Source organism: Enhydra lutris, unplaced genomic scaffold (assembly GCF_002288905.1).
Source record: "Enhydra lutris kenyoni isolate GAN:26980312 unplaced genomic scaffold, ASM228890v2 scaffoldscaffold2, whole genome shotgun sequence".
In the NCBI taxonomy this organism is placed as follows: Eukaryota; Metazoa; Chordata; class Mammalia; order Carnivora; family Mustelidae; genus Enhydra; species Enhydra lutris.
In genome coordinates, this window is record NW_019154086.1 from 34,822,287 (window position 1) to 34,847,503 (window position 25,217).

The following is a 25,217-nucleotide window of genomic DNA, read 5'->3' on the forward strand; positions in this document are numbered from 1 at the left end:
CAGGACACTGGGATCATGACCTGAGCTGAAGGCAGACACCCATCTATTTTCTATAGAGACTGTAACTGACATATCCACAATCTATAACCTTTCAAGTGTGTAACTATCTTGGCTGTACAGTGGAAGAGCCTTGGGCTAGGAATCAGAAGGCTTAGTTTCAACCTCTGATTCTGATTCTAACTCTACCATTATTTGACCTACACTTGAACTCTCCAGAGCTCTGTTATTCTTGAGTGGATGTTAGAAAGATTAGGGATGAGGAGAGCACAAGCAGATAAGATTATCTGTAAAAACTTTTAGTCATACCATTATTTATAAAATTTTTAAATACTAAATGAAGGTTAAGAATCTGCAACTTCTCTGAAACCCTACTTCTTCTATGAAAACCGTACTATGATAAAGATATGATTCTCTTCTTTGTTCAAGAATACCCTTGATGGATCTAGGTAGAACAGAGGTTTGGTGTTCTTAGATAAAGACACTTCAGTGTTTACCAATTTTAATAATTTTTTTGTTTTCTTATAAACATATAATGTATTATTAGCCCCAGGGAGTGTTTACCAATTTTAGAATGAAGACCAGGACAAAATCCTGACTCATCTAAAAGATTCCGTAAAAGTCAGAGAAGCAAGGAAACTGGTGATAGGAGCTGACAAAATAGGCATAAAGGAGGACAGATCAATTTGAGATAATGAAAAAGTAAAATCTCAGGATGCCTGGGTGGCTCAGTGGGTTAAGCCGTTGCTTTCAGCTCAGGTCATGATCCCAGGGTCCTGGGATCGAGTCCCGCATCGGGCTCCTTGCTTGGCAGGAAGCCTGCTTCTCTCTCTGCCTCTGCCTGTTTGTGCGCTAGCTCGCTTGCTCTCTCTGAGACAAATAAATAAAACCTTAAAAAAAAAAAAAGAAAAAGAAAAAGTAAAATCTCCCAGAATTCCAGGGGAATGCAGGGATTTAATAATTAACTTTTCTCTTTAGCACACTGGATATACTAAAAACTATAACCAGAGATTTAAAAAATATTCAAAATATGGTGTGCTTTCAAAGTGGTAAGCAGGAAATACGTTGAAAGCTGAGATGAAGGAGGGAGGTCAAAATTTAAACACATCTTTCCCACCCTTCCACCTTCACCCATATTCTCTTATAATGTAAGACTTCCTTCTTTTTTTTAACTTTTTTTTTTTTTAGATTTTTATTTATTTATTTGACAGACAGAGATCACAAGTAGGCAGAGAGGCAGGCAGAGAGAGAGAGGAGGAAGCAGGCTCCCCGCTGAGAAAAGAGCCTAACGTGGGGCTCAATCTCAGAACCCTGGGATCATGACCTGAGCTGAAGGCAGAGGCTTTAACCCACTGAGCCACCCAGGTGCCCCAAGACTTCCTTCTTTTTTTTTTTTACTTCCTAGGTATCAGGGGTTTTCATTCCTTTATATCATCTTCCTTAAGGCAGACTTCACACTCTCCCCTCTCTGGAGTTATAATTGTGAAATGTCTACTGGGGAACATGACTTATAGGGGCGAGGACTAAAAATATGTTGATTTAGTATTACAAAAGTGTCTCTGATAAATAGATAAATGAGATTTCAGGGACTGAAAATGGAAGTTTTTAAAGCAAGGAGGAATAAATACTGCTGCAGACACTTAGTTTTTTCTAACTTTAAGACTACATTATTCCTCATGAAATATATCAATGACAGTGGGATCGTTGCCTTGGGGAGGTCTCATTCTTTTTAGTCCTTCCATCCCTTGACTTTCTTACCCTAACCATAATAAAATAGGGAAAAAATATGCCTATTCATAGTACCTGACATATAATAAGCGCTCAGTAAATATCACTTGCAGTATTAGCATCCTTTTTCCTACTTCTAGTTGTCCTATGAATAGCGGCAGATGTGTCTGTGATACAACACAAGAAGTTTGTAAAAATATCAAAGCTCATGCTCAGTGGAGAGCACATTTAAGAAAGACATCTTTCTAGCCTGCCCAGAGCACAGGATAAAGCAGAGCATCAGCAAGAGTAACAATGGCAACTCTAACGAGGCAGTCACTCCTTTTGTTTTTGGGCATTAGGTAACCTAAGAATTCTTGCAGATTTCAAGCAAAGAAGGAAAACAAAACAAAACCCAAAGTATCAACTGCTACTTTTCTTTTCACTAATACCTTTGTGGTCTTTCCTTAAAAACCTTCCTTTTGGGCAGATTTTTACTACAGTGACATTTGCTCTAAAGTGTCTGCCCAAAGCAATAGCCTCAAGCAATACCATATTACTTCATGCTAAAGAAGTCAGGAAAAGGGGCATCTGGGTGGCTCAGTGGGTTAAACCTCTGCCTTTGACTCAGGTCATGATCTCAGGGTCCTGGGATCTCAGGGTCCTGGGATCGAGCCCCGCATCAGGCTCTCTGCTCAACAGGGAGTCTGCATCCCCCTCTGCCTGCCTCTCTGCCTACTTGTGATCTCTCTCTCTGTGTCAAATAAATAAATAATATCTTATAAATATATTTTTTAAAAATCTTTAAAAAGTCAGGATAAATTAATAATTTTAAGTTGATAACTAAGATTCTGCTTAGGATTAACAAACATGAGGTGAAAAGAAAGAATTTAGCAGGAAAGAGAGATAATACTACCTCTCTCTGGGGTTGTCATAAGGATTATGTGAAATATGGAATATTATATTACTTTTCCATTGCTGCCATAACAAATTCCCAGAAACTCAGTCTTAATTAACACAAATGTAGTACCCTATGATTCTATAGTTTAGACGCTTAGTAAGGGTCCTCAGTAGGCTAAAATCTAGGGGTAGGTAGGGTGTGTTCCTTTCTGGAGGCTCTAAGGGAGACTACATTTCCTTCTCCAGCTCTAGATGTTGCCTACATTCCATTGCTTGTGGCCCTCTTCCTCCATCTTCAAAGCTAGTAGCAGTTGCTTGAGTCCTCATATCACATTACTATGAAATTCTCTTCTGTCTCTTTCTTCTACTTTGAAGAACACTTTTAATTATATAGAGCTCATCTAGATAATCTAGGATAACCTCCCCACTTTTAGGTCAGCTGATTAGCAACCTTAATTTCCCTTGGCCATGCAATTTAACATAGTGACAGTTCTAGGGATAGGATGTGGATCTATGGGGGTCATTAGTCTGCTGACCACAAATGTGAACTGCCTAGCCAACATGCTAGGCAACAAATAAATGCTAGTTTTCTTCCCCACTTACTCCCTATTAGTCTTATTACCCTATTAGTCTGTTCAGGCTGCCTCAGTAAAACGCCACTGGTTTCAGCGCTATTAAACCACTTTATTGGTTTAATAAATAAATGCTATTTATTAATAAATAAGTACCATACATTTATGGTATTATTCCAGCTTAAACAACAGAAATTTATTTTTTTAAAGTTCTGGAGGCTGGGAAGTCCAAGATCAAGGTGCTGACAGATTTGTTTCCTGGTGAGAGCACCATTCCTAGCTTGGCGACGTCTTTGACAACGCATGGCCTTTCTTCTTAGGAAAGAGAGAATGAGCTCTCTGGTATCTTTTCTTATAAGGACACTAATACTTAAGATTAGAGCCCCAACTTCATGACCTCATTTAATTGTTTCCTTAGAGGCCCCATCTCCAAATGCACCTACCCTAGGGGTTAGGTCTTCAACATATAAATTTTGAGGAGACCCATTCAGTTCATAAACTCTCTTAGCTAACAACAATCCACACTATTTCCTTCATATTTTGCCCCAACGATCCCCAGTATGCCTACCCAATCTCACCCACTGAAAATTCACATACTTGTCACTGCAGGTATGTCCAATAAATTCCAATACGTTTATTGGAACTATTCATTCCTTAATCTTAATCATATTTGCCAAGGACTACCAAAATGTATCTCAGTCTGCTCTCTCTGTGTTTTTAACTCATGTAACCAACCACTTTCTAGACATCTCAATTTCTATGTTTCATGGGTTCCTCAAATTCCACCATGTATTATATAAAAATTTTTAAAGATTTTATTTATTTATTAGAGAGAGTGCACACACGAGAGAAAGAGAGAGAGAGAGAGAAGAGAAGAGAAGCTGGGTAAGGGGCAGAGGGAGGAGCAGACTCCCCACTGAGCAGGGAGCCCGACATGGGGCTTGATCCCAGGATTCTGGGATCATGACCTAAGCTGAAGGAAGACGCTTAGCTGAGCCACCCAGGCACCTCCACATGTATTATTTAAATGCATTAACTCAACTGTTCCCCCATTCAAAAACAAAAAACAAAAAACAAAACCTCCTCATCCTGTATTTTTCATCTCAGGATATGGTATCTCTTTATTTGGTAGTCATTCAAATCTTAATCTCATGAGTTATCTGACCCTTTCCTCTAATTGTCCACATCCAGTGAATCATCAAATCTGAGATTTTTTAAATCTCCCAATATCTCTTTTTTTTTAATCTCCCAATATCTTTTAATTCTAGTCCTTTTCATATTCCATCTTGCCTCCCCTAAATCATAGCCTTTTAACTAGCCTCTGCTTATCCATTCTTGCCTCCGCCATTCCTTTTTCTTCAAAGCAGCCAAAAATAACCACTCACCTTAAAGTTTAATATTGTTCTCTATGTGGCATATAAGGTCCTCCATGATTACGCTCCTTTCTACTTCTTTGGTCTTCTCCAACAATCTTAAAGTTTAAGGGTAGACTTTTCTCACTCTCAATATATATATTTTAAAGATTTTATTTATTTGAGAGAGAGAGCAAGAGTGAGAGAGAGAGAACACAAACGGGGGGACAGACAGAAGAAGAGGGAGAAGCAGACTCTCTGCTGAGTAGGGAGCCCAATATGGGATTAGATCCTAGGATCCTGAGATCATGACCTGAACTGAAAACAGATGCTTAACCAACTGAGCCACGCAGGTGGCTCACTCTCCAACATTTTATCATCTCTCTTCACACACATTGTTTCCTCCACCTGTAACAATCTCTCTACTCCCCATTAGTCTGGCTAAAGTCTACTTATCTCAAAAGTCACTGCTTAACCTCTCATTCTTTAGAAAGGACTTACCTGATTCTAAAATTAAATTATTTTGCTGTAACATCTAATGCCTGCTGGGAAAGAAAATCTTTTCCTCTACTCTCTTAGGTTTATCCTGGGGGCCTGAAAATTAAAAGAATGAAAGACAGATTAGCAAGAGAAGAGACAGATTTAATCACAAATGGGTGGGACTACATATAAAAATGTAATTCAAGGAGAAGTTTAGAACTTAGGGCTTACATACTATCTTAATAGGGGAAGGGGAGGAGGCAAAAGATACTCATGGGAAAGCAGCTTCTAGGAAGGAAAAAATGGGCTCTTATGAGAACTAACGGAATATATAATAGTCTTGTGACAATTCCTGCTTAGGAGTGATGCTGATTTCTAGTCTCCAGTAATGACTCAATTTTGTCAGTTTCTCTCCCAGGGGAAGGGATTTATGACAATTGAGTTCTTTTGAACTCCTTTGGGGGGTTCTGCTTCTAGGCAGCTGAAATATTTCAGAAACTCAAATGCCTTTGCTCAAAATAATTTTTATGCCACAGAGGTGTAGTCTGAACCTCATCGCACAGTAATTTCTTTTGCCTTTCCAAGACTGTAAGCAAATGAAAGCTGAGGCCAGCACCTTTAAATCAGTTAAAATATGTAAATGAACTGGAGGTCCTCTGGTGACATCCAGGCCTGTGTGGCCCAGTCATTTGATTTATTCAAAAACAGCTTTGCTAAACACTAAGTGGCCTGGTCATTTAACAATAAATGGCTTCACATGAACATATATGATTCTTCAACTGCCTTTGTTTAAATTGCCTAAGACCTTTTTTTTTTTTAAGATTTTATTTATTTGACAGAGAGAGTAGGCAGAGAGAGAGGAGGAAGCAGGCTCCCTGCTGAGCAGAGAGAGGATGCTGGGGCTCGATCCCAGGACCCCAGGATCATGACCTGAGCCAAAGGCAGAGGCTTTAACCCACTGAGCCACCCAGGTGCCCCGCCTAAGAGCATTTTTTTATTTTTGCCAGCCATGCTCCTTGTTACGCTGTTGGATAAAAGCAATAAATGATAATCCTTTAAGAGAGGAAGGGACAGTTTGTACTTATTTGAAACAGGTGTGAAGCTATTTTCAAGACGCAGCTACCAAAAAAAAAAAAAAATGAACTCATTTCTTTTGAGGCTTTTAGGAAAAAATGCCTCCATCCTCAGGTTCTTTTATTGTGTCAATAGATGTCTATTTTCCAGACCCTAATTGGAAGCAAACTTCGGATTTCACTACGGGTAATAAGAAAGTAAAAACCAAAACCCATTGCCTCACATGTTGGGCGTAGGTAAAGGAAACCTGCGAGGCTTTGCTCGATTTCCGTCCACAGGTACAAAGGCAGACAACAGAAGACACGTCAAAGAGGACTTCACCTGAGCCACTTTCCGGACCACCGACGGCGCCGCCTGCGACGTCACCGGAAGCAGCTGCTGTGACGCTCAAACGGCCCTCCCTCTCGCGCTGGGCGCCGGAAGCAAAACGGAAGTGGATGTACACCCGCTTCCGGGCCCGGGCGCCATTTCTAGCGGTTGCGGGTTCTCACGAGTTGTAGTCCGCTGGGACAATGAGCTATGATTACCATCAGAACTGGGGCCGGGATGGTGGACCCCGCAACTCCGGCGGGGGCTATGGAGGAAGTTATGGGGCGGGCCATGGAGGAGGCCATGGAGGGAACCGAGGCTCCGGAGGCGGCGGCGGCGGCGGCGGCGGCGGAGGAGGAGGTGGTGGTCGAGGCGGACGAGGCCGACATCCTGGGCACCTGAAAGGCCGCGAAATCGGCTTGTGGTATGCAAAGAAACAGGGACAGAAGAACAAGGAGGCGGAGAGGCAGGAGGTAAATCTGAGACTTGATAGTGGAGAGGGATGAGACGGGGCACTTTTTCCACCTTCGCCGCCCCTAACCTTTTCCTTGCTTTTTGTTTGTTTCTTAGCTGGTTCATGTGCTTTGTGAAGTGAAAAGTGTGCAAAGGTATTCTGCTCAAACTTGCGTTAGCGGATATTTTGTCGTTTTTCGTTAGCCATGCTCAGCATTTAGATTTATGCAACGTGAAAGTGTATTTTTCTTTAAGGATGTGAGAACGGTGAACAAAACTTAGTAAGTTCAGGTCCTTTCCGAAGTTAACTTTATTAGGATGTCCGTGTCATAGTATCCTTGGTCACCCTTTCTGTTAGAAAAATTATGGCCACTCTTGCCTGAAGAGCTCGAAAACAGCGGCCTTCTTTGTAACATACAGGTTTGCGCAGAATAAAAGCTGTCAAGCACTCTTCTGAATATAGGTCGTTCTGAATAGTCTAGCTTTCATTTTTAGTATTAAAATGATCATAAACTTACAGGTTTGTGGTTTGCTGTTTTGTTGTGTTTTTTTTGTTTTTTTTTTTTTTTTATGTTGGCTGGGGAGAGTTCTGTTGATTGGCAGCTCCTCTTTGAGAATGAAACTTAGGATCCTGGAAACAGAAGAAATTTCAGAAAAATGATTTGATTTAGTCTCTTCAGGTTGTGATTGCCCATTTGATTTATATCTTGAAGATCTGTAATAAGGGACGCATCAAAGTTCATTTGGTGCGAACTTCAATTTTTTTTAATTGCGTTTTGTTTTTGTTAAACAGAAGTTTTTTTACTGTAAGTCTGAGGCATCTTTTTAGTAACTTTTTTTTTTTTTTAAGATCTTATTTATTTGAGAGAGAGAGAGAGGGCAAGAGGAGAGAAGAGAGTCCCTGCTAAGCAGGGAGCCCGGGGAGGGACTAGATCCTGAGACTCCTGGATCATGACCTGAGCTGAAGGCAGTTGCTTAACCAACTGAGCCACCCAGGCACCCTAGTAACTTCTTTAAAAACATCCTTCAGGGACACCTGGATGGCTCAGTGGGTTAAAGCCTCTGCCTTCAGCTCAGGTCATGGTCCCGGAGTCCTGGGATCCAGCCCCGCACTGGGCTCTCTGCTCAGTGGGGAGCCTGCTTCCCCCTCTCTCTCTTTGCCTGCCACTCTGCCTACTTGTGATCTCTGTCAAATAAATAAATAAAATCTTTAAAAAAAAATCCTTCATATTAGATAAAGAATGTGTGTAATTAAACCTTTATTTAGGCTTTTGTTTCTAAATCATTTTATTTCTTTATTTGTTCTTTATCCTTGTCTTTTCATCGAAGTGTTTTTTGGCGTTATTCATTTATCTTCACACCTTATCACATTCTTCTCTTTTAATACACACACACACATCAGCCCAAAGTTGTTCATTGAACAAACTTTTTTTTAAACGGAGGGAAGCCTATCTAAGTCATCTTAAAATTGGAAGAATAATACAGGCTGATTGCTATAAAAGGATGTATGGGGTAACTAGAAAGTTACTCTTTATTTTATTTAGCCCCTGTTTCCCACAAGGTGTTATGCATGTTGCCATAGGGATCTGAAGAAATAATGATGCTGGGAAAATAAGATCTAAACAGGTGAAAAGTTTAATCAGGAAAAACTGTTCATTATTATTTCCATCTGAAGCTAGTTGCATGATGGATCCTTGTGAAGGGAACTCTGGATTTCTGTCCTCTTTCCAAACTTTATTTTGGTAAATGTTTCAAGGCAAAAACGGAAATTATCTTTGATATTTCTTTCATTTCAGCACATCTGTCTGCTCTGCTTTCTTAATATATTCCAAATCCAACCACTTGTCTCCGCAGCAGTTAACCCACAAATCACGCCACTATCTTGTTCAGTGTTCTTGGCCTCCTAACGAGTCTTCTAGCTTCCACTCCTGCTTTCCACTAAGTCTGTTCTTTATAGAACCACTCATGGTGCTTTCAAAAGCAAAAATTAAGTCATCTCATTCTCTAGCTCACAACTTGGGATTGGAAGCCAGATCACTTCTGTCTGAGTTGAATACATTTACATTGCATCCTAACATATTTTACAGGAAATCTTGGTAACATAGTTTCAGTATACCAGGTTTCCTTCAGTGTACTGAGCCCATGTCCCCAATACGATGTAATTACAGCTTTTGTAAATACACTTCTGTTTTTGTTTTTTATTACAGGTCCCATACCATTCTCTCTGAAATTCATCTCCATCTTCTCAATCTAAATATGACCGTTTTCAATGATTGGTTTATCTTTTTTTTTTTTTTTTTTTTTTTTTTTTTGGACCACGTTCAGCCATTTGTGATTGCTTCCCAGTCATCTCCCTTAGCTTTAATTACTTTTCACGTAATTCCTGTTTACCAAGTTATTGCATTCTAACAATGTGCTCTTTTTCTTTCAACTTTTTTTTTTTTTTTAGTTGAGTATCTGAAATATCTGAGACACTATCTTAAGCACTATGTTAGTAGACAGTAGTCACTATCTTACAGAAATTGTGATATGTTAGGGGTTACAAGAGGGATAGAGTACAATGTTACAGTATTATAATGAGAATATGGGCTGTCACCAAACTCAAACTAAGAAGATTCCAGGTTTTCCAGAGGAAGTAACCCATAAGCTGAAAGCTGAATGATAGCAAAATGTGTATGTGTTTGGATTTGGGGGATTTGGAAAGGGATTTTCAGGCAGAGGTAGCAGCAGGTGCCACAATTTAGAGGTTAGGAGGACTCAAGGAACTGAAAGAATAGGGCATAGGGTGTTTAGTGTGATGAGATGAAGGTAGAGCAGTGGCTTTCAAACTTGTTGACCACTTCCCACATAAAGGAATATATGTTAATTTGCACCCAGTACACACCTATGTATAATTGAACAAAAAGTATCATAAAATAATACTTAATTTATCTGTATATTGCTCTGGGTGTGTTGTTGGTACCTTTTTTGCTTTCTCTTTTATTAATATTGGTCATGATCCTTCAATTTTATAAGCAGCAATTTGAAAAGCCTAGGGCTAGAAAAATAAGGCGAGCCTTGAAATTTATTGACTTTCCCTAAGAACTCCTGTAAGCAATTAAATCATTTGAAGCAAAAAATTAAGTGATTGAATTTGTGCTTAAGTTCATTCTGGCAGCAATATAGAAATTGAGTTGAAAAGAGGCAATCCTGGGACAGGGAACCAGTTTTGTAGCCTTTGCAGTAACTAAAGTGAGAAATGATAGCTTGAATTAGGACATTGGGAGTGGAGATGGAGCAAAAGGGACAGATTAAAGTGATTTAAGAGGGGTGCCTGGGTGGCTCAGGGGGTTAAGTCTCTGCCTTCTGCCCAGGTCATGATCTCAGGGTCCTGGGATCAAGCCCTGAATCGGGCTTGGATTCGGGAGGGAGGGAGCAGGGAGCCTGCTTCCCCTTCTCTCTCTGCCTGCCTCTCTGCCTACTTGTGATCTCTCTCTGTCAAATAAATAAAATCTTTTTTTAAAAAATTGTGATTTAAAAAGTGATTTAAGAAGTAGATTCAAAACTGCTTTTATCTGGAGGCAAGGGGAAAGCAAGTATTAATAAATCACGTGTTGATGATTATATAAGGAACAGGCTTGATGGAGGAAGCTGATGAACTCAGCTTAAGGATGGAGTTTGATTCTGTTATAATTCAAAAAGTGAGGATTTGGCAGTGCCTACGTAGTGCCTCGTAGCGTCAGACTCTTGATTTTGGCTCAGGTCATGAGCTCAGTCTGAGTCCCCCCAACCGTGTGCACACATGTGCATGCTCTCTTGCTCTAAAATAAATAAAATCCATGGGGGAAAAAAGCACGAGGATTTCGGGGAGGTAGAAGCCCATCTGATTCTAATGCCTAAAGAAATCTAGACTGGCAGTTTGTAGTCCTGTGGATAGTAGGAAGTGACCAGAGAAGATGAGAAGTGGGTGCAAGCCTAAATTCTGTAGGCCATTGTTTTCAAACTTGAATGTGCTGAGGAATCAACTGGTACCTTGTTAAAATGTGGTACTGGGGTGGAGCCAGAGATTCTGTTTTCCTTACAGACACCCAAATGGTGTCAGTGTTTCTAGCTTGTGCATCACTGGAACAGGAAAATTTAAGGGGTGGAGTAAGAGAAATTTCTTAGATTCTTACCTAGGAAGAAACAGCCAGCGAAGAGGAAAGTAAGATGGGTGTTGTTTTGGAATCCAGGAGCAGTGTTGAAGGAGCAAAGAGTATATAAAAAAGGAAAAGTAGTGAAGAGTGGCAAATGTTACAGAGAGGTTCCATAAGAGCTCAGAATGTCTATTGGATTTAGCAACAAGGTCATTGGTAACCTTGATGAGAGCCCTTTCTGTGGAGCAGTGGAGGTAAATGCCAGATGGTAGTGGGGTGGCTATATTCTTGTTCATGTGCCTCCGGCGGGGTGGGGGGAGGACAGGCTAGATCCAGGTTTGGAATTTTGGTACTCCTAAATTCTCAGCTGCCCAGAGCCTCTGGAACCACATTGTGGGAAGAACCACGTTAAAAATAACTTCCAGAAAGTATAAATTGTGTTTTCAGGGGCTGTTTCATTTTTTAATCATCCTCCCTTTTTGTGAATACCTAAATTTCGTATAGCAAGGTAGGGAGAACTTTTATTCTGCTAATAGAGGTAAGAACTTCAATATGTAAAGTTTTGGTTGGTTGAAGTATTGATATAGCATGAATTTCAGTTGGAAAGAAATTGTTCCTCAGATTAAAAAATGCTTGATCTTACCTTTCTCATTTTGAAAGTGAATGGAAGAAACTGTGCCTTTGGGCCTTAAGGTGACTTTGCTTGATAATGACTTTATGTCCTGAGGCTTCCTTCCAGTATAGTCTGTAATCATTAAAGTGTTACTGTAGATTCTAACTGCCAAGAAAAAGCTTAACTTGATAGCCATCTGGTGTAGGTACACAGAGCAATGAATGTTAACAAGTGCTGAAGGCATTACAGAATTTAAAATATAGGACGAAATGTTCTAATAATGATCCTCTATGTTGGAAGTCCCCAGAGCCACTCTTAGGTTCTGGTGTACTGACAGTAATGGTTTTTGTTGTTGTTGTTATTGTTTTTTGTTGTTTATTTTTTTGTTTTTTGTTTTTACAACAGATGATTACAGATTAAAATCATCAGAGGTTTAAAAAAAAAAAAGATGCATGGGGCAGAATCTAGGAGAAACCAGATACAAGCTCCTAGCCCTTGTGGAGTATATCCTATGCTATGAAGAAGAGAATCGTTAGTCTGATACAGAAACCATTTAAAAAGATTTCATGCTGTAAGGTTAAAAAAAAATGAGAGGGCTTTAGTACCTGTCTATAAACAGATTTTGTTGCAACCTGTAATTTTGTAAACCTTTCTTATCAGCCAGAGTTTTACTAGATTGGACTTTCAATTGTATGATAATGATGCTTTTTGTAAACTTTTTTTTTTTTTAATTTAATTTTATTTTTTCCGTGTTCCAAGATTCACTGTTTATGCACCACACCCAGTGCTCCATGCAATACATGCCCTTCTTAAAACCTGCCACCAGGCCCTCCCAACCCCCACCCCCACCCCAAAACCCTCAGTTTGTTTCTCAGAGTCCACCGTCTTTCATGGTTCGTCTCCCCTTCCAACTTCCCCCGAGCTCACTTCTCTCCTTCACCCAATGCCCTCTGTGTTATTCCTTACGCTCCACAAGTGAAACCATATGATAATTGGCTTTCTCTGCTTGACAAATTTCACACAGCATAATCTCCTCCAGTCCCGTCCATGTTGATACAAAAGTTGGGTATTAATCCTTTCTGATGGAGGCATAATACTCCATTGTATATATGGACCGTATCTTCTTTATCCATTCGTCTGTTGAAGGGCATTTTGGCGCTTTCCACAGTTTAGCAACTGTGGCCATTGCTGCTATGAACATTGGAGTACAGGCGGCCCTATTTACTACGTCTGTAAACTCTTTAGTAAGTTGAAGAAGTCTTCTGGAATTCCCTGAAGAGTATTCTTTCTGTGTATTTCTTTAAAGAGAAAAATGGTTTTAACACAGAAATCACACATGCTCATTGTAAAAGATAAATTCAGTCATTCATCCATTTGGCAAACTTCACCGTAGCTCTGCCATGTGTCAGAAATATATCTGGAAGAAATACTGCAAAAATGTAGAATGTAAAGTCAATAATCTATTTTAATAATAATGGAAATAAGATCCTGCTGCATATATTTTCTGCAGCTTTTTTTTTTTTCCATTTAATACCTTGATTATCTTTCCTGTTTGCATACTTAAAGAAAAATCTCTCCTGTCTTAACTACTGGGTTTAAATTCAACTAATTATAATGTGCAATGATAAAAGAGCAGTTTTAGAAATTCTTGTTCTTACTGTCTACAGTGTAACTTCTATCTTCTCTGGTGTTTTTTTGGTTTGTTTTATTCTCATTCTTTGAAGCAACTGCATCATAGCCACCTGCATCGGGCATTACCTGCATGAGTGTTGATAAGTTTTATTCGTCTCAGCTCAGCCTTCTTCTCCATATATTCACCCTTTTTTGTGTATGGATTTAGCATTTATTAGCCTTTTCTTCTGTATAAATAATGGCTCTGACTCACTGTTCTCTACAGTGCTTCCCTCAAATATTTATCCTTTTAGTGTAAGAACTTTAAAATGCTCATTGCAACCAAAATAATTCCAGTTTTCAACTCAGCTCCCCCCCTGCAAAATACATTTGTGTTTTAAAAACTTTAATTGTGAGTATCTCTGAAAATTTAAAATAGGGGAAAACTGATAATAATCAGTATGTGAGAGGTTAGAAGATAAAGGAACCAAAGTTTTAGTAAGGGAAATAAATGTACTTTTTTTGCCAGTCATATTAGAGGTAATTTTATAGATATGTGGCAGAAAAAGTTTAGAAGGATATATGCAAAGATCTTAACATTAGGTTTATGAAGTGAAATTGGACTAGAGGGCAAGTGTTGGGTAATTTAAATTTTATATACATTTGTTGGACATTTACTTTTTTGTTACTAAGTAATTTTGCATGTGTTTTCTAACGTTGATCAGGATACTTTTTGCTTTGCACAAAATAGAGAGCTGTAGTACACATGGATGAACGGCGAGAAGAACAGATTGTGCAGCTGCTGCATTCAGTCCAGGCAAAGAATGGTAAAGACTCAGAAGCACAGATCTCCTGGTTTGCTCCTGAAGATCACGGGTAAAACAAAACATGTTATTTGACAGAGTGGACATAGTAACATTTTTTTTTTTTTAAGATTTTATTTATTTATTTGACAGACAGAGATCACAAGTAGGCAGAGAAGCAGGCAGAGAGGCGGGGGAGCAGGCTCCCTGCTCAGCAGAGAGCCCGTTATGGGACTCAATCCTAGGAGCCTGAGATCATGACCTGAGCCGAAGGCAGAGGCTTTAACCCACTGAGCCACCCAGGCGCCCCGTCATAGTAACATTTCTTAATAGCATTGGCTAGGGAAGGAATGATAATAAAAATGACATCTTTAGGCTCTTCAGTAAGTGTAATTTAACTTTGAAGTAAGTTTTTTTTTTCTTATGTAGACTGAGCTTATTTGGTGAGAGATTGAACAACATAATCATTACACAAAAAGCTAAATGGTAAGAATAGTCTATTTGGATATGAGATTTATTAAGTTACTATTTACTGTTTTCCTACTCATCTTGTATTTCCAAAATTATCCTGTGAGAGAGATCTGGAAGAAGTTAAATTCTTGCTGTTTTATGATGATCACAGGAGTTTTTCTCATTTGGAGGAAAAATTAGTAGAGGTTTTTCTGGAACTGTGTAATATAGCATCCCATTTATAGCACTCAGAAGGGTGGCAGGAGGAAGATGAAGTTGTGAAATAAAGTTCAGAAAATCTGAAAAAAATACTGTAAGTTTTTGCAATGGTGGAGGGATGGCTATTGTGTGAACTTCATTTTATTTTAACTGTGACAAGGAATAACTTAATCTGGTAATACCTATTTTCAGGGAGGGAAATCTTGAATTCATTATAAGAATCCATTTTCTTTATTGATCTAAGAAAAAATAGAAGCTGGTGATTTTGAAATAAATAGCATATTATTTTGTTTTCAGGGTTTGAGTGGCTCTTCATTTAGCCTTTTATCATTTTTTTATTTTGTCAAAATAGATATGGTACTGAATCTCCTACTGAGAACAAACCCAACTCAGAGAAGAAACTTGAAAACCAGGAAAAGAAATTGATAAGTCAAGAAAAGAGAGCATTTAGAATCAGGGACAAATATATTGACCGAGATTCTGAATATCTCTTGCAAGAAAATGAACCAGATGTAACTTTAGACCAACAACTGTTGGAAGATTTACAAAAGAAAAAAAGTGACCTCCGGTATATCGAAATGCAGGTAATGGAAAAGCAAGATGTGGAAAAAGTTTTTATTTGTCATTTCTTCTCCCATTGGATAAAAATAGATTTATGTTTAGAGGTACTGCATGGTATAGATCAGTGGTATTTCAGTAGACCATCCCCTGTGGGAATTCTTTCTTGTATACTAGAGAAGAGCAGTGGAAATGTAGTTGCGGTACAGTATAAACTAAGGTAGCCTGTCTCATCTACAGGACCTTATATAGTGAGAAGAAGGAATTAGTTTAACTTTTCTAGGCCAGTTTAGTGAGATATCATAAGAAACAAGGTGGTTAGAATTATAAGGTTTCTAGACCATTTTATCCAACTCCTTCCTTTGACAGATGATGAAATTAAATCCCCGAAGTTATGATGTGCTTATGCTTAACATTTGAGGATAGGACTATGACAAGAGCAGGAATTCTCCTGAGTTTTTCAGTATGTTCTTTCCATGCTAGGCAAGATATTTTAAGATCCCTTCCTATTAAAACATAAGATTTATGCTTTGTGGATATTCTAGAGATAGATGTAATAAAATGTTCACATGTATTTTAAGAGAAAATACTGACGGAATTTTGAGGGCCATACTTTTAATATGCACATATCTACTGCCCTTGGTGAGAAAGCCAGAATATCACATCTTCTGTGGGAAAGAAAGGATCTGTTGACTGTCGCTGATGATCAAGTTGGATATCCTGATTAGAACAGGTGAGGTGAGGTTGTCCAGGGCTAGAATGCTGTAGCCCTTTGATGCCCATTTAGTAAAAAAAAGATTCGAAGGCAGGAGATTTCAAGTTGAATTATTTCAGAATGTTGTGGTTAAGAGAAGAACTTCTTTTATAGGCTTAAGAAGAAGGAGAGTTAGCTACTGTCTGGTTTGTATGGAGGACAGAACTCAGATTCTGAAGATGAGTGATCTAATTCAAAGCAACTTAGGAGAAGAAATGCGCCCAACATAATACTAGTTGATCTTCTTACTGGCTTGACACTTGCAGACACTTCACTTGTGCTACATCATTTAAATCTCCCAAAAGCTCTGTGTAAGAGGTTGCACATCTGTTATATAGAGGAGGAAAAAGAATCTTATGTTAAATGGCCTATCTACAGTTGCACGACTAGTAAAAGAATCAGGTTTAAAATTCAGATGTGTTTAAGAGCTCAACTTTTTAATCCTTTTTGGTAATATGCCATGTTTTTTTTGGTATCATTCATATAATAAACATTAATTTACCACTTGCTAAATGCCTGTCATTGTGCTCTGTTTTCTGAAAATTAAGACATTTCCTGCCCTCAGACAGCGTGTGATCTCATTCTCTGTTTTCTCCGGGTTACAGCCCAAAATTAGGAAATTAGAAATTCGGTTTGTCTATCTTGAGAAAGAATACTGGGTTTTAACTGTCTTCATCAGCATTACATATTTAAAAAGCAAAAGTGATTACTGCTAGTTTCAAGTTTAATGTGTTAGCTTATATATACTTATATATTGAGATGGTTACATTTGAGTACATGAAGTACTTTTAGAAATCAGTAAATGTTTTAAATAATTTAAATATAATTAAAAAATTACTGAGAAAATTGTGGCAACTTGTTATTTCAGATTGCTAGAATTCATTTAAGTCATTGTATTGACCCTTTTTATGGTACTGATAAGAATTACCTGATTGACCATGTCAAGCATGATAACTATAGTTAATAATGCTGCACTGTATATTTGAAAGTTGCTTAGATCTTAAAAGTTCTCCTCTGAAGAGGGAAAAAATGGTAAATATGTGGTGATGGATATTAACTAGACTTATTGTGGTAATCATTTCACAGCACACAAAGATGTTGAATCTTTATGTTGGTACACTTGAAAGTAATACAATGTTAAATGTCAATTATAGCTCAATAGAAAATAGTGGGGGATTTTTTTAGTCTCCTATTTTGACAAGTAGGTAAAAAATAACGGTGTTTCAAGAAATAAAAATTTGGAAAAAATATGATGGCAATAGGACAGTTCTAGTTTTATGTATTTTTTTTCCCTTTACAATAAAGGGAGTTTGTTTAAAGCTGTGGTTTATTTTTTTATACCACTGAAGTTTTTTTCATGTATGTAGGTTATTGTAAACCAGAGCACTCCTAAGTGTATGTCATTTTTGTGTAGTGTAGGTTTAAGATTCCATAAAAGTTTTCAAAATTAGAAAAACATTATCAAATAAAGATAAAGAAATTAATCATTTCCTCTCTAGTATTCCAGTTGTAATTCACCCAAAAATTTGTTAAGTAGCTTTTATGTGTCAGAAACTGCTACTTGCTTTTTTTTTTTTTTTTTTTTAATTTATTTATTTGACAGACAGAGATCACAAGTAGGCAGAGAGACAGGCAAAGAGAGAGGAAGGGAAGCAGGCTCCTGGCCAAGCAGAGAGCCCGATGTGGGCTCGATCCCAGGACCCTAGGATCATGACCTGAGCCGAAGGCAGAGGCTTTAACCCACTGAGCCACCCAGGCGCCCCTACTTGGTTTTTTTTATAAAGGTTTTTCATGCGGATTTCGTAGCAACCCTATGAGATAAAACTTTTGAGGGATTCAGGATCCAAGTTTGACTTAAGATCACAGTTCTTAAATGGCAGTACCAGATTTTCCGGTTTCAGATATTACTTATTTTAAATTTTCTTTTATTCTCAAAAGCCAGTACCCAGCAATAATCTGCTCCAGTGCCTAGTGGATTATTAAATGGTGGATTGATGGGTGGGAAAATGACTGTGATATGGAAAACAAATCTAAGATGAATATGTAAAATAAAAAATAGTAAGAGTAACTTGGGGATTATAAGAATACTGTTCGGTGACAGATGAGATTTCATTTTACTGCCACTTAAGAAAGTATCTCCCTTCTGTTGACTGTAATAGAATTCTCTTTTTCAGTGTTTCAAAAATAAAGGATTGCTAAGTACGTTAGTCCTTTTTATAAAAATTCTTTTTTAGGTCTTGGTACTTGACATAAGCTGTAAGGTAATAAAAATATTTTGGAATTCTAGTATATTTATGATATATTCTGATTACCATGATTATAATTTGATTACATTTCTTTTGTGAAAATTAAAAATAGTTTTTTTTAATTCTCAGCATTTCAGGGAAAAGCTGCCTTCATATGGAATGCAAAAGGTAAAATGAATGTACAGTATTTAATTTGATTTGCAAAATACTTAAATATAATTTTTTAAAATCTATATATCAAGAAAAAATGTAAATGGACCTTCCCCTAAAGGGTATTTTTTTTTTTTTTTTTAAGATTTTATTTATTTGACAGAGAGAGACACAGTGAGAAAGGGAACACAAGCATGGGGAGTGGGAGAGGGAGAAGCAGGCTTCCCACCCAACAGGGAGCCCGATGTGGGGCTCGAACCCAGAACCCTGGGGCACAACCCAAGCCGAAGGTAGATGATGCCTGATGACTGAGCCACAGGTGCCCCCTCAAAGGGTATTATTGAAAGTTCATTTTAGTCTTGAATTTTTGAAGGCCCAAAAGAAAAAAAAATGATCATGAAACAGTTTTCCTTAAGTTTTCTCATTTCTGTCTATAACTGAAATCTTTAGAACTCCAAAAACAGAATTTTTATATATGTTACTTTGGATAAATACCCTTGCTCTTACTTTGAGAACAAACGTTTTAATTAATATTGAGGCACTACTGAAAATAGTGATTTAATTTATTATGCTTTATTATACAGTCACCTGAGAATAATATAGTTCCCCATCCTGCTCTGTTCTCTCAGCTTTGCTTTGTTTTGATACTGGTTTTCATAGCACTTAACTACGACCTGCCATAGTGTGTCTTTCCTTCCTAGGCCATTTTAAGTTCTTGAGGACAGTGTTCACTCTGTATTACTTGACTTGGTACAGTGCCTGATACTCACTCTCTCAACCCCCAGTTAATACTTGTTGAGTGAATAAGTCCCATATTGCTTCTCTGTATTTACAAGCTATAATTTCAGTGTTCAGTCTTGGAACTTATTCTGATACATATATTGTGTTAGAGTAGATGGACAAAATTGGGATTTTTGATTAAACTTTTGTAGATAAAAGTCACCTCTAATACCTCTTTGAAGTAGTAGGATGGTTTTATTAATACAGTGAATATTACTATTAAAATATTAGTGTTTGTAATTTTTAAGAAAAAAGATCTTTACCAAATGTGAGGTTTTCCAGGTAATTGAAGTTTACCAATTTGATTTAGGTATTTAAAAACTTTATTGTAATTAACTGAAAGGAAATAATCTTAAGATAAATTACACTCTTTCTTGTTCTCTTTAAGACAGTGTACCAAACTTTTTCTGAATGTAGAGCCATATTGTATGGGTTGTGATATAACTTTAATGTCCTTAGTGTTATTTAGGTATTGGGATTTGTCTTGTACTCAGTAGCCTTACAAATCAGCATTCTTTTTAATCAGTGTTCATTCTTATGCATAAAACTTACCTGTTGTCTCTTGTTCTTGTTAGTGTGTTTTCTTCTTCTTCTTTTTTTTTTTTTTTTTTTTTTTTTTTTTTGGTGGTGCTGGTGGTGGTGGTGTGTTTTTCTTAACAGTGCCTTGCTTTCTTTTTATAATTTGGTGCTGTTATTCTTTTGAAAAACAGGTGGATCCAATACCCAAACTGCCAGCATTGCATTTAATAAAACTTTAACAAAAGCATTAAAATATATATTTTTAAAGATTTTTTTTATTTGACAGGCAGAGACACAAGTTAGGCAGAGAGGCAGGCAGAGAGAGAGAGAGAGAGGTGGAAGCAGGCTCCCTGCTGAGCAGAGAGCCCAGTGTAGGGCTTGATTCCAGGACCCTGGGATCATGACCTGAGCCAAAGGCAGCGGCTTTAACCCACTGAGCCATCTAGGTGCCCCTAATATGATTGTTAAAAGCAGTTACCTTCAGTTTTGATAGAATTGTGATTATTAATTTTTTGGACTTAGTTACCACATGATATCCTTCACTTATTTTCCATTTTGAAATAGGAATTGGTAAATATGATTGATAACCATCAAGTAACAGTAATAAGTGGTGAAACTGGATGTGGAAAAACTACTCAAGTTACTCAGTTCATTTTGGATAACTACATTGAAAGAGGGAAAGGATCTGCATGCAGGATAGTTTGTACACAGCCAAGAAGAATTAGTGCCATTTCAGTAAGTAATGTCTCACTTTTTTAAATTCCCCACTTTTTATTTTCCATTCTCCTAGTCTTGCTCGAAATAAACGGATTTTGAACATTTGTAGTGACTTCTTAATTGGGTTTAGGATATGTTCCTATGACAGCAGATATTTGGTAGTAAACACCAAAAGCTCAAATGACCTGTTACTGATAATTACTGATAATAGGTGTGCAAGTTTAAGTATAAATGCAGGCAAATTTTAGTATAAAACCAGAAGAAGAAAAAGCTGATAAATTTTTATAGGGTTATAAGCTGCGAAAAGTGTCCATCCATATAGATGCTTTAAATTTTACTCCTTCATTGATTCAGTATTATTTTTGGTTCTGTTTTTTCAGTAAGTACACTGGAAGCCTTGCAGTATTTTAACTGCATTTTTAAGTTTTTAATGCAGTTGTTCAATAAGAGGGAATTATCATTTAAAAAAAAGGGCATTGTTTTAGATTTATCCTATTAATAGTTGTAAGTACATGTTTAGGGCAAACAGCAGTTTTGTTTGTTTGTTTGTTCAGTTAGATGACCTAGTTAAATGTATGGGTTATATGTTCTTTAAAGATGTTTGGGTTTCTGACAGCATTTGATGTGTATAGTAAGTTTATTTCAGTGTTGATGTAATTTTATATGTAAATTTCGATTATAAGAATTTATGGTTGTGTTTAGTTACATGATAGTCTATTATCGCTAAGTCATTTAATACAGAATCTGGTTAGGAGCTGCATTACCAATTAAGGCAGTATTTTGGAGGAAATACAGTATGCATTTTAAGCTGATTTCTAAGAAATACTGTTTAAAGAAGTACAGTAACAATCTTTGGTACAGTCATATTCCTAGGAAATACATAAAATCACAGAACAGTGAAAAACCACTTTTGTTATAATACAATTATAAAGCTAGATTTAAGTAAGTTAATATTATCATTTTCATTAATACAGCATTACCATATATATTGACAGTAGGAAGATATGCTAACTAGGTTACTTTTTATTTATTTTTCCAAGCTCTGTTAATACTCAAATGGGCAATTTAGTAAGTAATAAAAAGTGAAATAATGGTCTTAAGTCTGTGAATACAGGATGTACTGGCTGGAAAGTTCTACTTCTGAAGTATTGTTTCTTAATTATGCCATTTTCTGTTTCTAATCTCATGAATCAGTGTTCTGTCACAAGGTGACTGTTGTTACTTTTAGTTACATAAATCAGTATTATGGATTATTATTGGATTATAATAACATTTCATCAATTCCAAGTTCATCTTTGGCCGCCATAACTTTTAGGACACAACCAAGAACCAGGAATTAAGCAACAGCAGTCTCTACTAAGAAGAAACAAACAAAAAACTGGAGAAAGAAAAGTATCAACATGTATTTACACTCAAATTATACACAAGTTTTATAAGCTTAACTATGGTTTTAATGTGGGTGTTTTGTTTTGTTTTTTAAGATTTATTTATTTATTTGATGGAGAGAGGGAACACAAGCAAGGAAAGTAGGAGAGGGAGAAGCAGGCTCCCCGTGTTGAGCAGGGAGCCGGCTCCAGGATTTGATCCCATGACCGTGGGATCCTGACCTGAGCCAAAGGCAGATGTTTAAAGACTGAGTGGCCCAGGCGCCTCACTGATTTTAACTCTTAGTCAAAAAAGTCAAAAAGAAAGATAGGATGACGCTGTAGAAAGGCACTTTGAAAATAATGATGAGAGAGAATTTGGCCTTGGAGGGCTTTATAAGAGGAGGTGAAAAGTGAATTTAAGAAGCAAGTAGTCTGGAGCTTTTAAAGAACAACACACAGTTTTAGATCCCTGGGATTCTAGTATCTGTCTCTGTTTTTTTAACTCCGGAAAAACTGATGAACATTTTTTCAACAATCCCAGATTTTGTGGATATTCCAGATGTTCTTCCTAAAGGAAATTATATTTTCTTTGTAAATGTCTTTTATTTTGCTAAAAGGTCGCAGAGAGAGTGGCTGCAGAAAGGGCAGAATCTTGTGGCAATGGTAACAGTACTGGATACCAGATTCGTCTCCAGAGGTAAAGAACATTCACCTGTTGTGTCAGGTAGATTTTAGTGAAACTGTGAAGTTAGAGATTAAGGAGAAAAATGTTCCCTGTTGTTATGCTGATTACGATTAAAATTAACATTTAAAGTAACTACAGTATAGGAAGCTTGCAACTTTTTAAATCCAAACAGGAGTTTTAAATATGCCTTTTAAAATATGCTTTACATTATGAAACAGCTAAAGAAATAACTTTAAATGCTTTTACATTATGAAATGGCTAGAGAAATAACTTTTTCCTGGATGTATATCAGTAGGCCATCACTGCACACGAAAGGAGTTGGTGTCTCATATCTTTTGCTACCACCATCCCGACTGACTATTGATTCTGGTATCTTTAACCCCTTCTTCACTCCTCTATATTTCTATAGCCCTTTTCTGGAGCTCAGGATTCCATTTATCTTTTTAAGTGAACTGACTTTCCAGTCACTGAACAGAAGTTTAGGCCCCTGTGTATTAAGTTATGTTACTGGTTATGCCTGGTTACTGGTATGTAAGTTATGTTAATGGTTATGCCTTTAAAAAGACATCATTAATGTTGTATCATGACAGTGAAAATAATGTATAGTGAACTTGAATGTAGTATTACACATTAGTCTGTTACAGTAGGCGTTCTTAGGACCAAAAACTTAACTGTGAAGATTTTCATTAAAACAGTAAGCAGTTTTAAATTGAAGGTTTTCTTTTAAACTTTTGCGGTGCTAATTTGTTAGTAAAGAAAACCAAAAACTGTTAACTCCTATCTTTCATTCACAGTCGGTTGCCAAGGAAACAGGGTTCTATCTTATACTGCACAACAGGAATCATCCTGCAGTGGCTCCAGTCAGACTCGTGAGTATGTTTCACTTCAAGACAGACATTTTGTTAAACATTATCAAAGATGTAATTATTAAATTGGATTTTACTAATTGTGAAGGTAGAATGGTTCAGTTTTTAAATTTTGTACTGTTACATACTTCACACTTTTGCTTAGGCATTTGTCCAGCGTTAGTCATATTGTGCTTGATGAAATCCATGAGAGAAATCTACAGTCAGATGTTTTAATGACGGTTATTAAAGATCTTCTCAGTTTTCGACCTGACCTGAAAGTGATATTGATGAGTGCGACTTTAAATGCCGAGAAATTTTCAGAATATTTCGGTAAGTAAATTTTAAGATTATTGCTTTAGAAAGTTACCACAAAGCCACTGAATTGAGAGTTTAAAAAAAAAAAAATACATTGCTAGGTACAAAGTAGTTAAAATGGGGTTTAGCAATTATTTTAAGTATTCAAGAGAATACTGTAAGTTGTCTTAAATAGCTGAGACTATCTTTCTAGTTACAACAGATTAGAGAAGTGAGCCTATTTTTAAAAAGGCAGCATCGTCTGTGTTAGAGCGAAGACATGTAGATTTTTGGTGCTACCATCAGATAATAATTTAAGGTGGCATCCGTGAAGTCAAATCAAAGGTTTGAATAATTTTTTGAACACTTTTTTGTGATTGTTCTGTGGCATTTATGTACTGTCACAGGCTAGGGTGGCAGTTTACTGGTAATTATAGTAGTGACCACTTATGGAACACCTTTAGTATGCCAGATGTGCTCTATTTGGCATTTTGTCTTCATTAATCTTCATAACACCTTGTGAGGTAAGTGCTATTAATCCCATTTTTATAGGTGTCTTTCCCAGTGTGTTTTATAATGGTTGCATAATTAAGAGACGGTTGAGAGGATTTGAAACTAAATTTAACTAGCTGTAGAATACATTTTTTTAATATTATGCCTCTTTTGCCTTACAGTCATGAGGGAAGGAGAGGAAAATAGTGGGTGGGATTAAAATGGAATAGAGCTCTAATTAAATATTCTTATATTCAGCTTGGTTGACCTTCAGAGACCCATGAAATTAGTTGATTGTATTATGTCTTATTTTTTGTGTGTGCAATGAGCTATTCAGAACTAACATTGAGTAACTTGCTCAGACTTGGGAGAGGAAGAGCTGTGATACCACTTTCAGATATTTTGATCTGTGATGCAGTGTTGGTCTTTGTCAATAGTGCGTCCTGCTTGTTTTGCTTGGTATGAAATACTAAGTAACATTAAGTAACATTACTAGGAGACAGTTATTTTAACTGGTGATTCTAGAATAGTAGGTAACACTTCAGTATTTTGTTACGTCTTGTTTTGACTACTTTTTCTCTTTTTTCCTAATTCTGGGGGCCATAGGAGTAGTGATTCTTAAGTTGATTTCAATAAAATTTGGGTTCTGATGGTACCATCTTGGCTAATGATGGGGAGGAAATACACCTCAAGTAATGACTTTTGAGTCCAACTTAAAGTGCTCTATTCTTTGTATTTTGGGTTACTTTGTAGAACTGTGAGGTGTGTGTACAGTTTGGTAGCAGTAAAATGGTAGTGAAGAATAGACTGCTAGTTCATTAAACTCAGTATGAAAAAATAGGGTAGAACTGTGAAAGTGCCAGGACCATTTCTGAACTTAAGAAAGAAAGAGAGTTATTGGCCTCTTTATTGTCTGTTGATTTTTTTTTTTTTTTTTTTTGAACATTTGAGTACAGATTTATCTTTTGTCTGCCATAATAGGTAACTGTCCAATGATACACATACCTGGTTTTACTTTCCCGGTTGTGGAGTATCTTTTGGAAGATATAATTGAAAAAATAAGGTAAGTAAATATTAGGAAATAAAAAGAGATGTAAAAATATTAAACTGTCACCTTTTGTTCTGTTGAACTTTAGTCTCAGAAACTCTTTT

The 25,217-nt window shown here is 37.0% G+C and overlaps 1 protein-coding gene across 2 annotated transcripts in view; it reads left to right on the forward strand.

Annotated features, from left to right (window-relative positions):
- The first annotated feature begins 6,518 nt into the window (after positions 1-6,518).
- LOC111147884 (DEAH-box helicase 36) overlaps positions 6,519-25,217 on the forward strand; it is a 52,603-nt gene continuing 33,904 nt past the window's right edge. The window contains exons 1-9 of one of the 2 annotated variants that reach the window (XM_022504151.1): positions 6,519-6,864; positions 13,935-14,059; positions 15,008-15,239; positions 18,343-18,381; positions 20,227-20,397; positions 22,364-22,443; positions 23,226-23,300; positions 23,443-23,609; positions 25,047-25,128. In XM_022504151.1, the coding sequence (XP_022359859.1) occupies positions 6,595-6,864; positions 13,935-14,059; positions 15,008-15,239; positions 18,343-18,381; positions 20,227-20,397; positions 22,364-22,443; positions 23,226-23,300; positions 23,443-23,609; positions 25,047-25,128 (1,241 nt within the window). In that variant the 5' untranslated portion in view covers positions 6,519-6,594. The remainder of the gene's footprint in view (positions 6,865-13,934; positions 14,060-15,007; positions 15,240-18,342; positions 18,382-20,226; positions 20,398-22,363; positions 22,444-23,225; positions 23,301-23,442; positions 23,610-25,046; positions 25,129-25,217) is intronic. The other variant, XM_022504158.1, reaches the window with a different exon arrangement.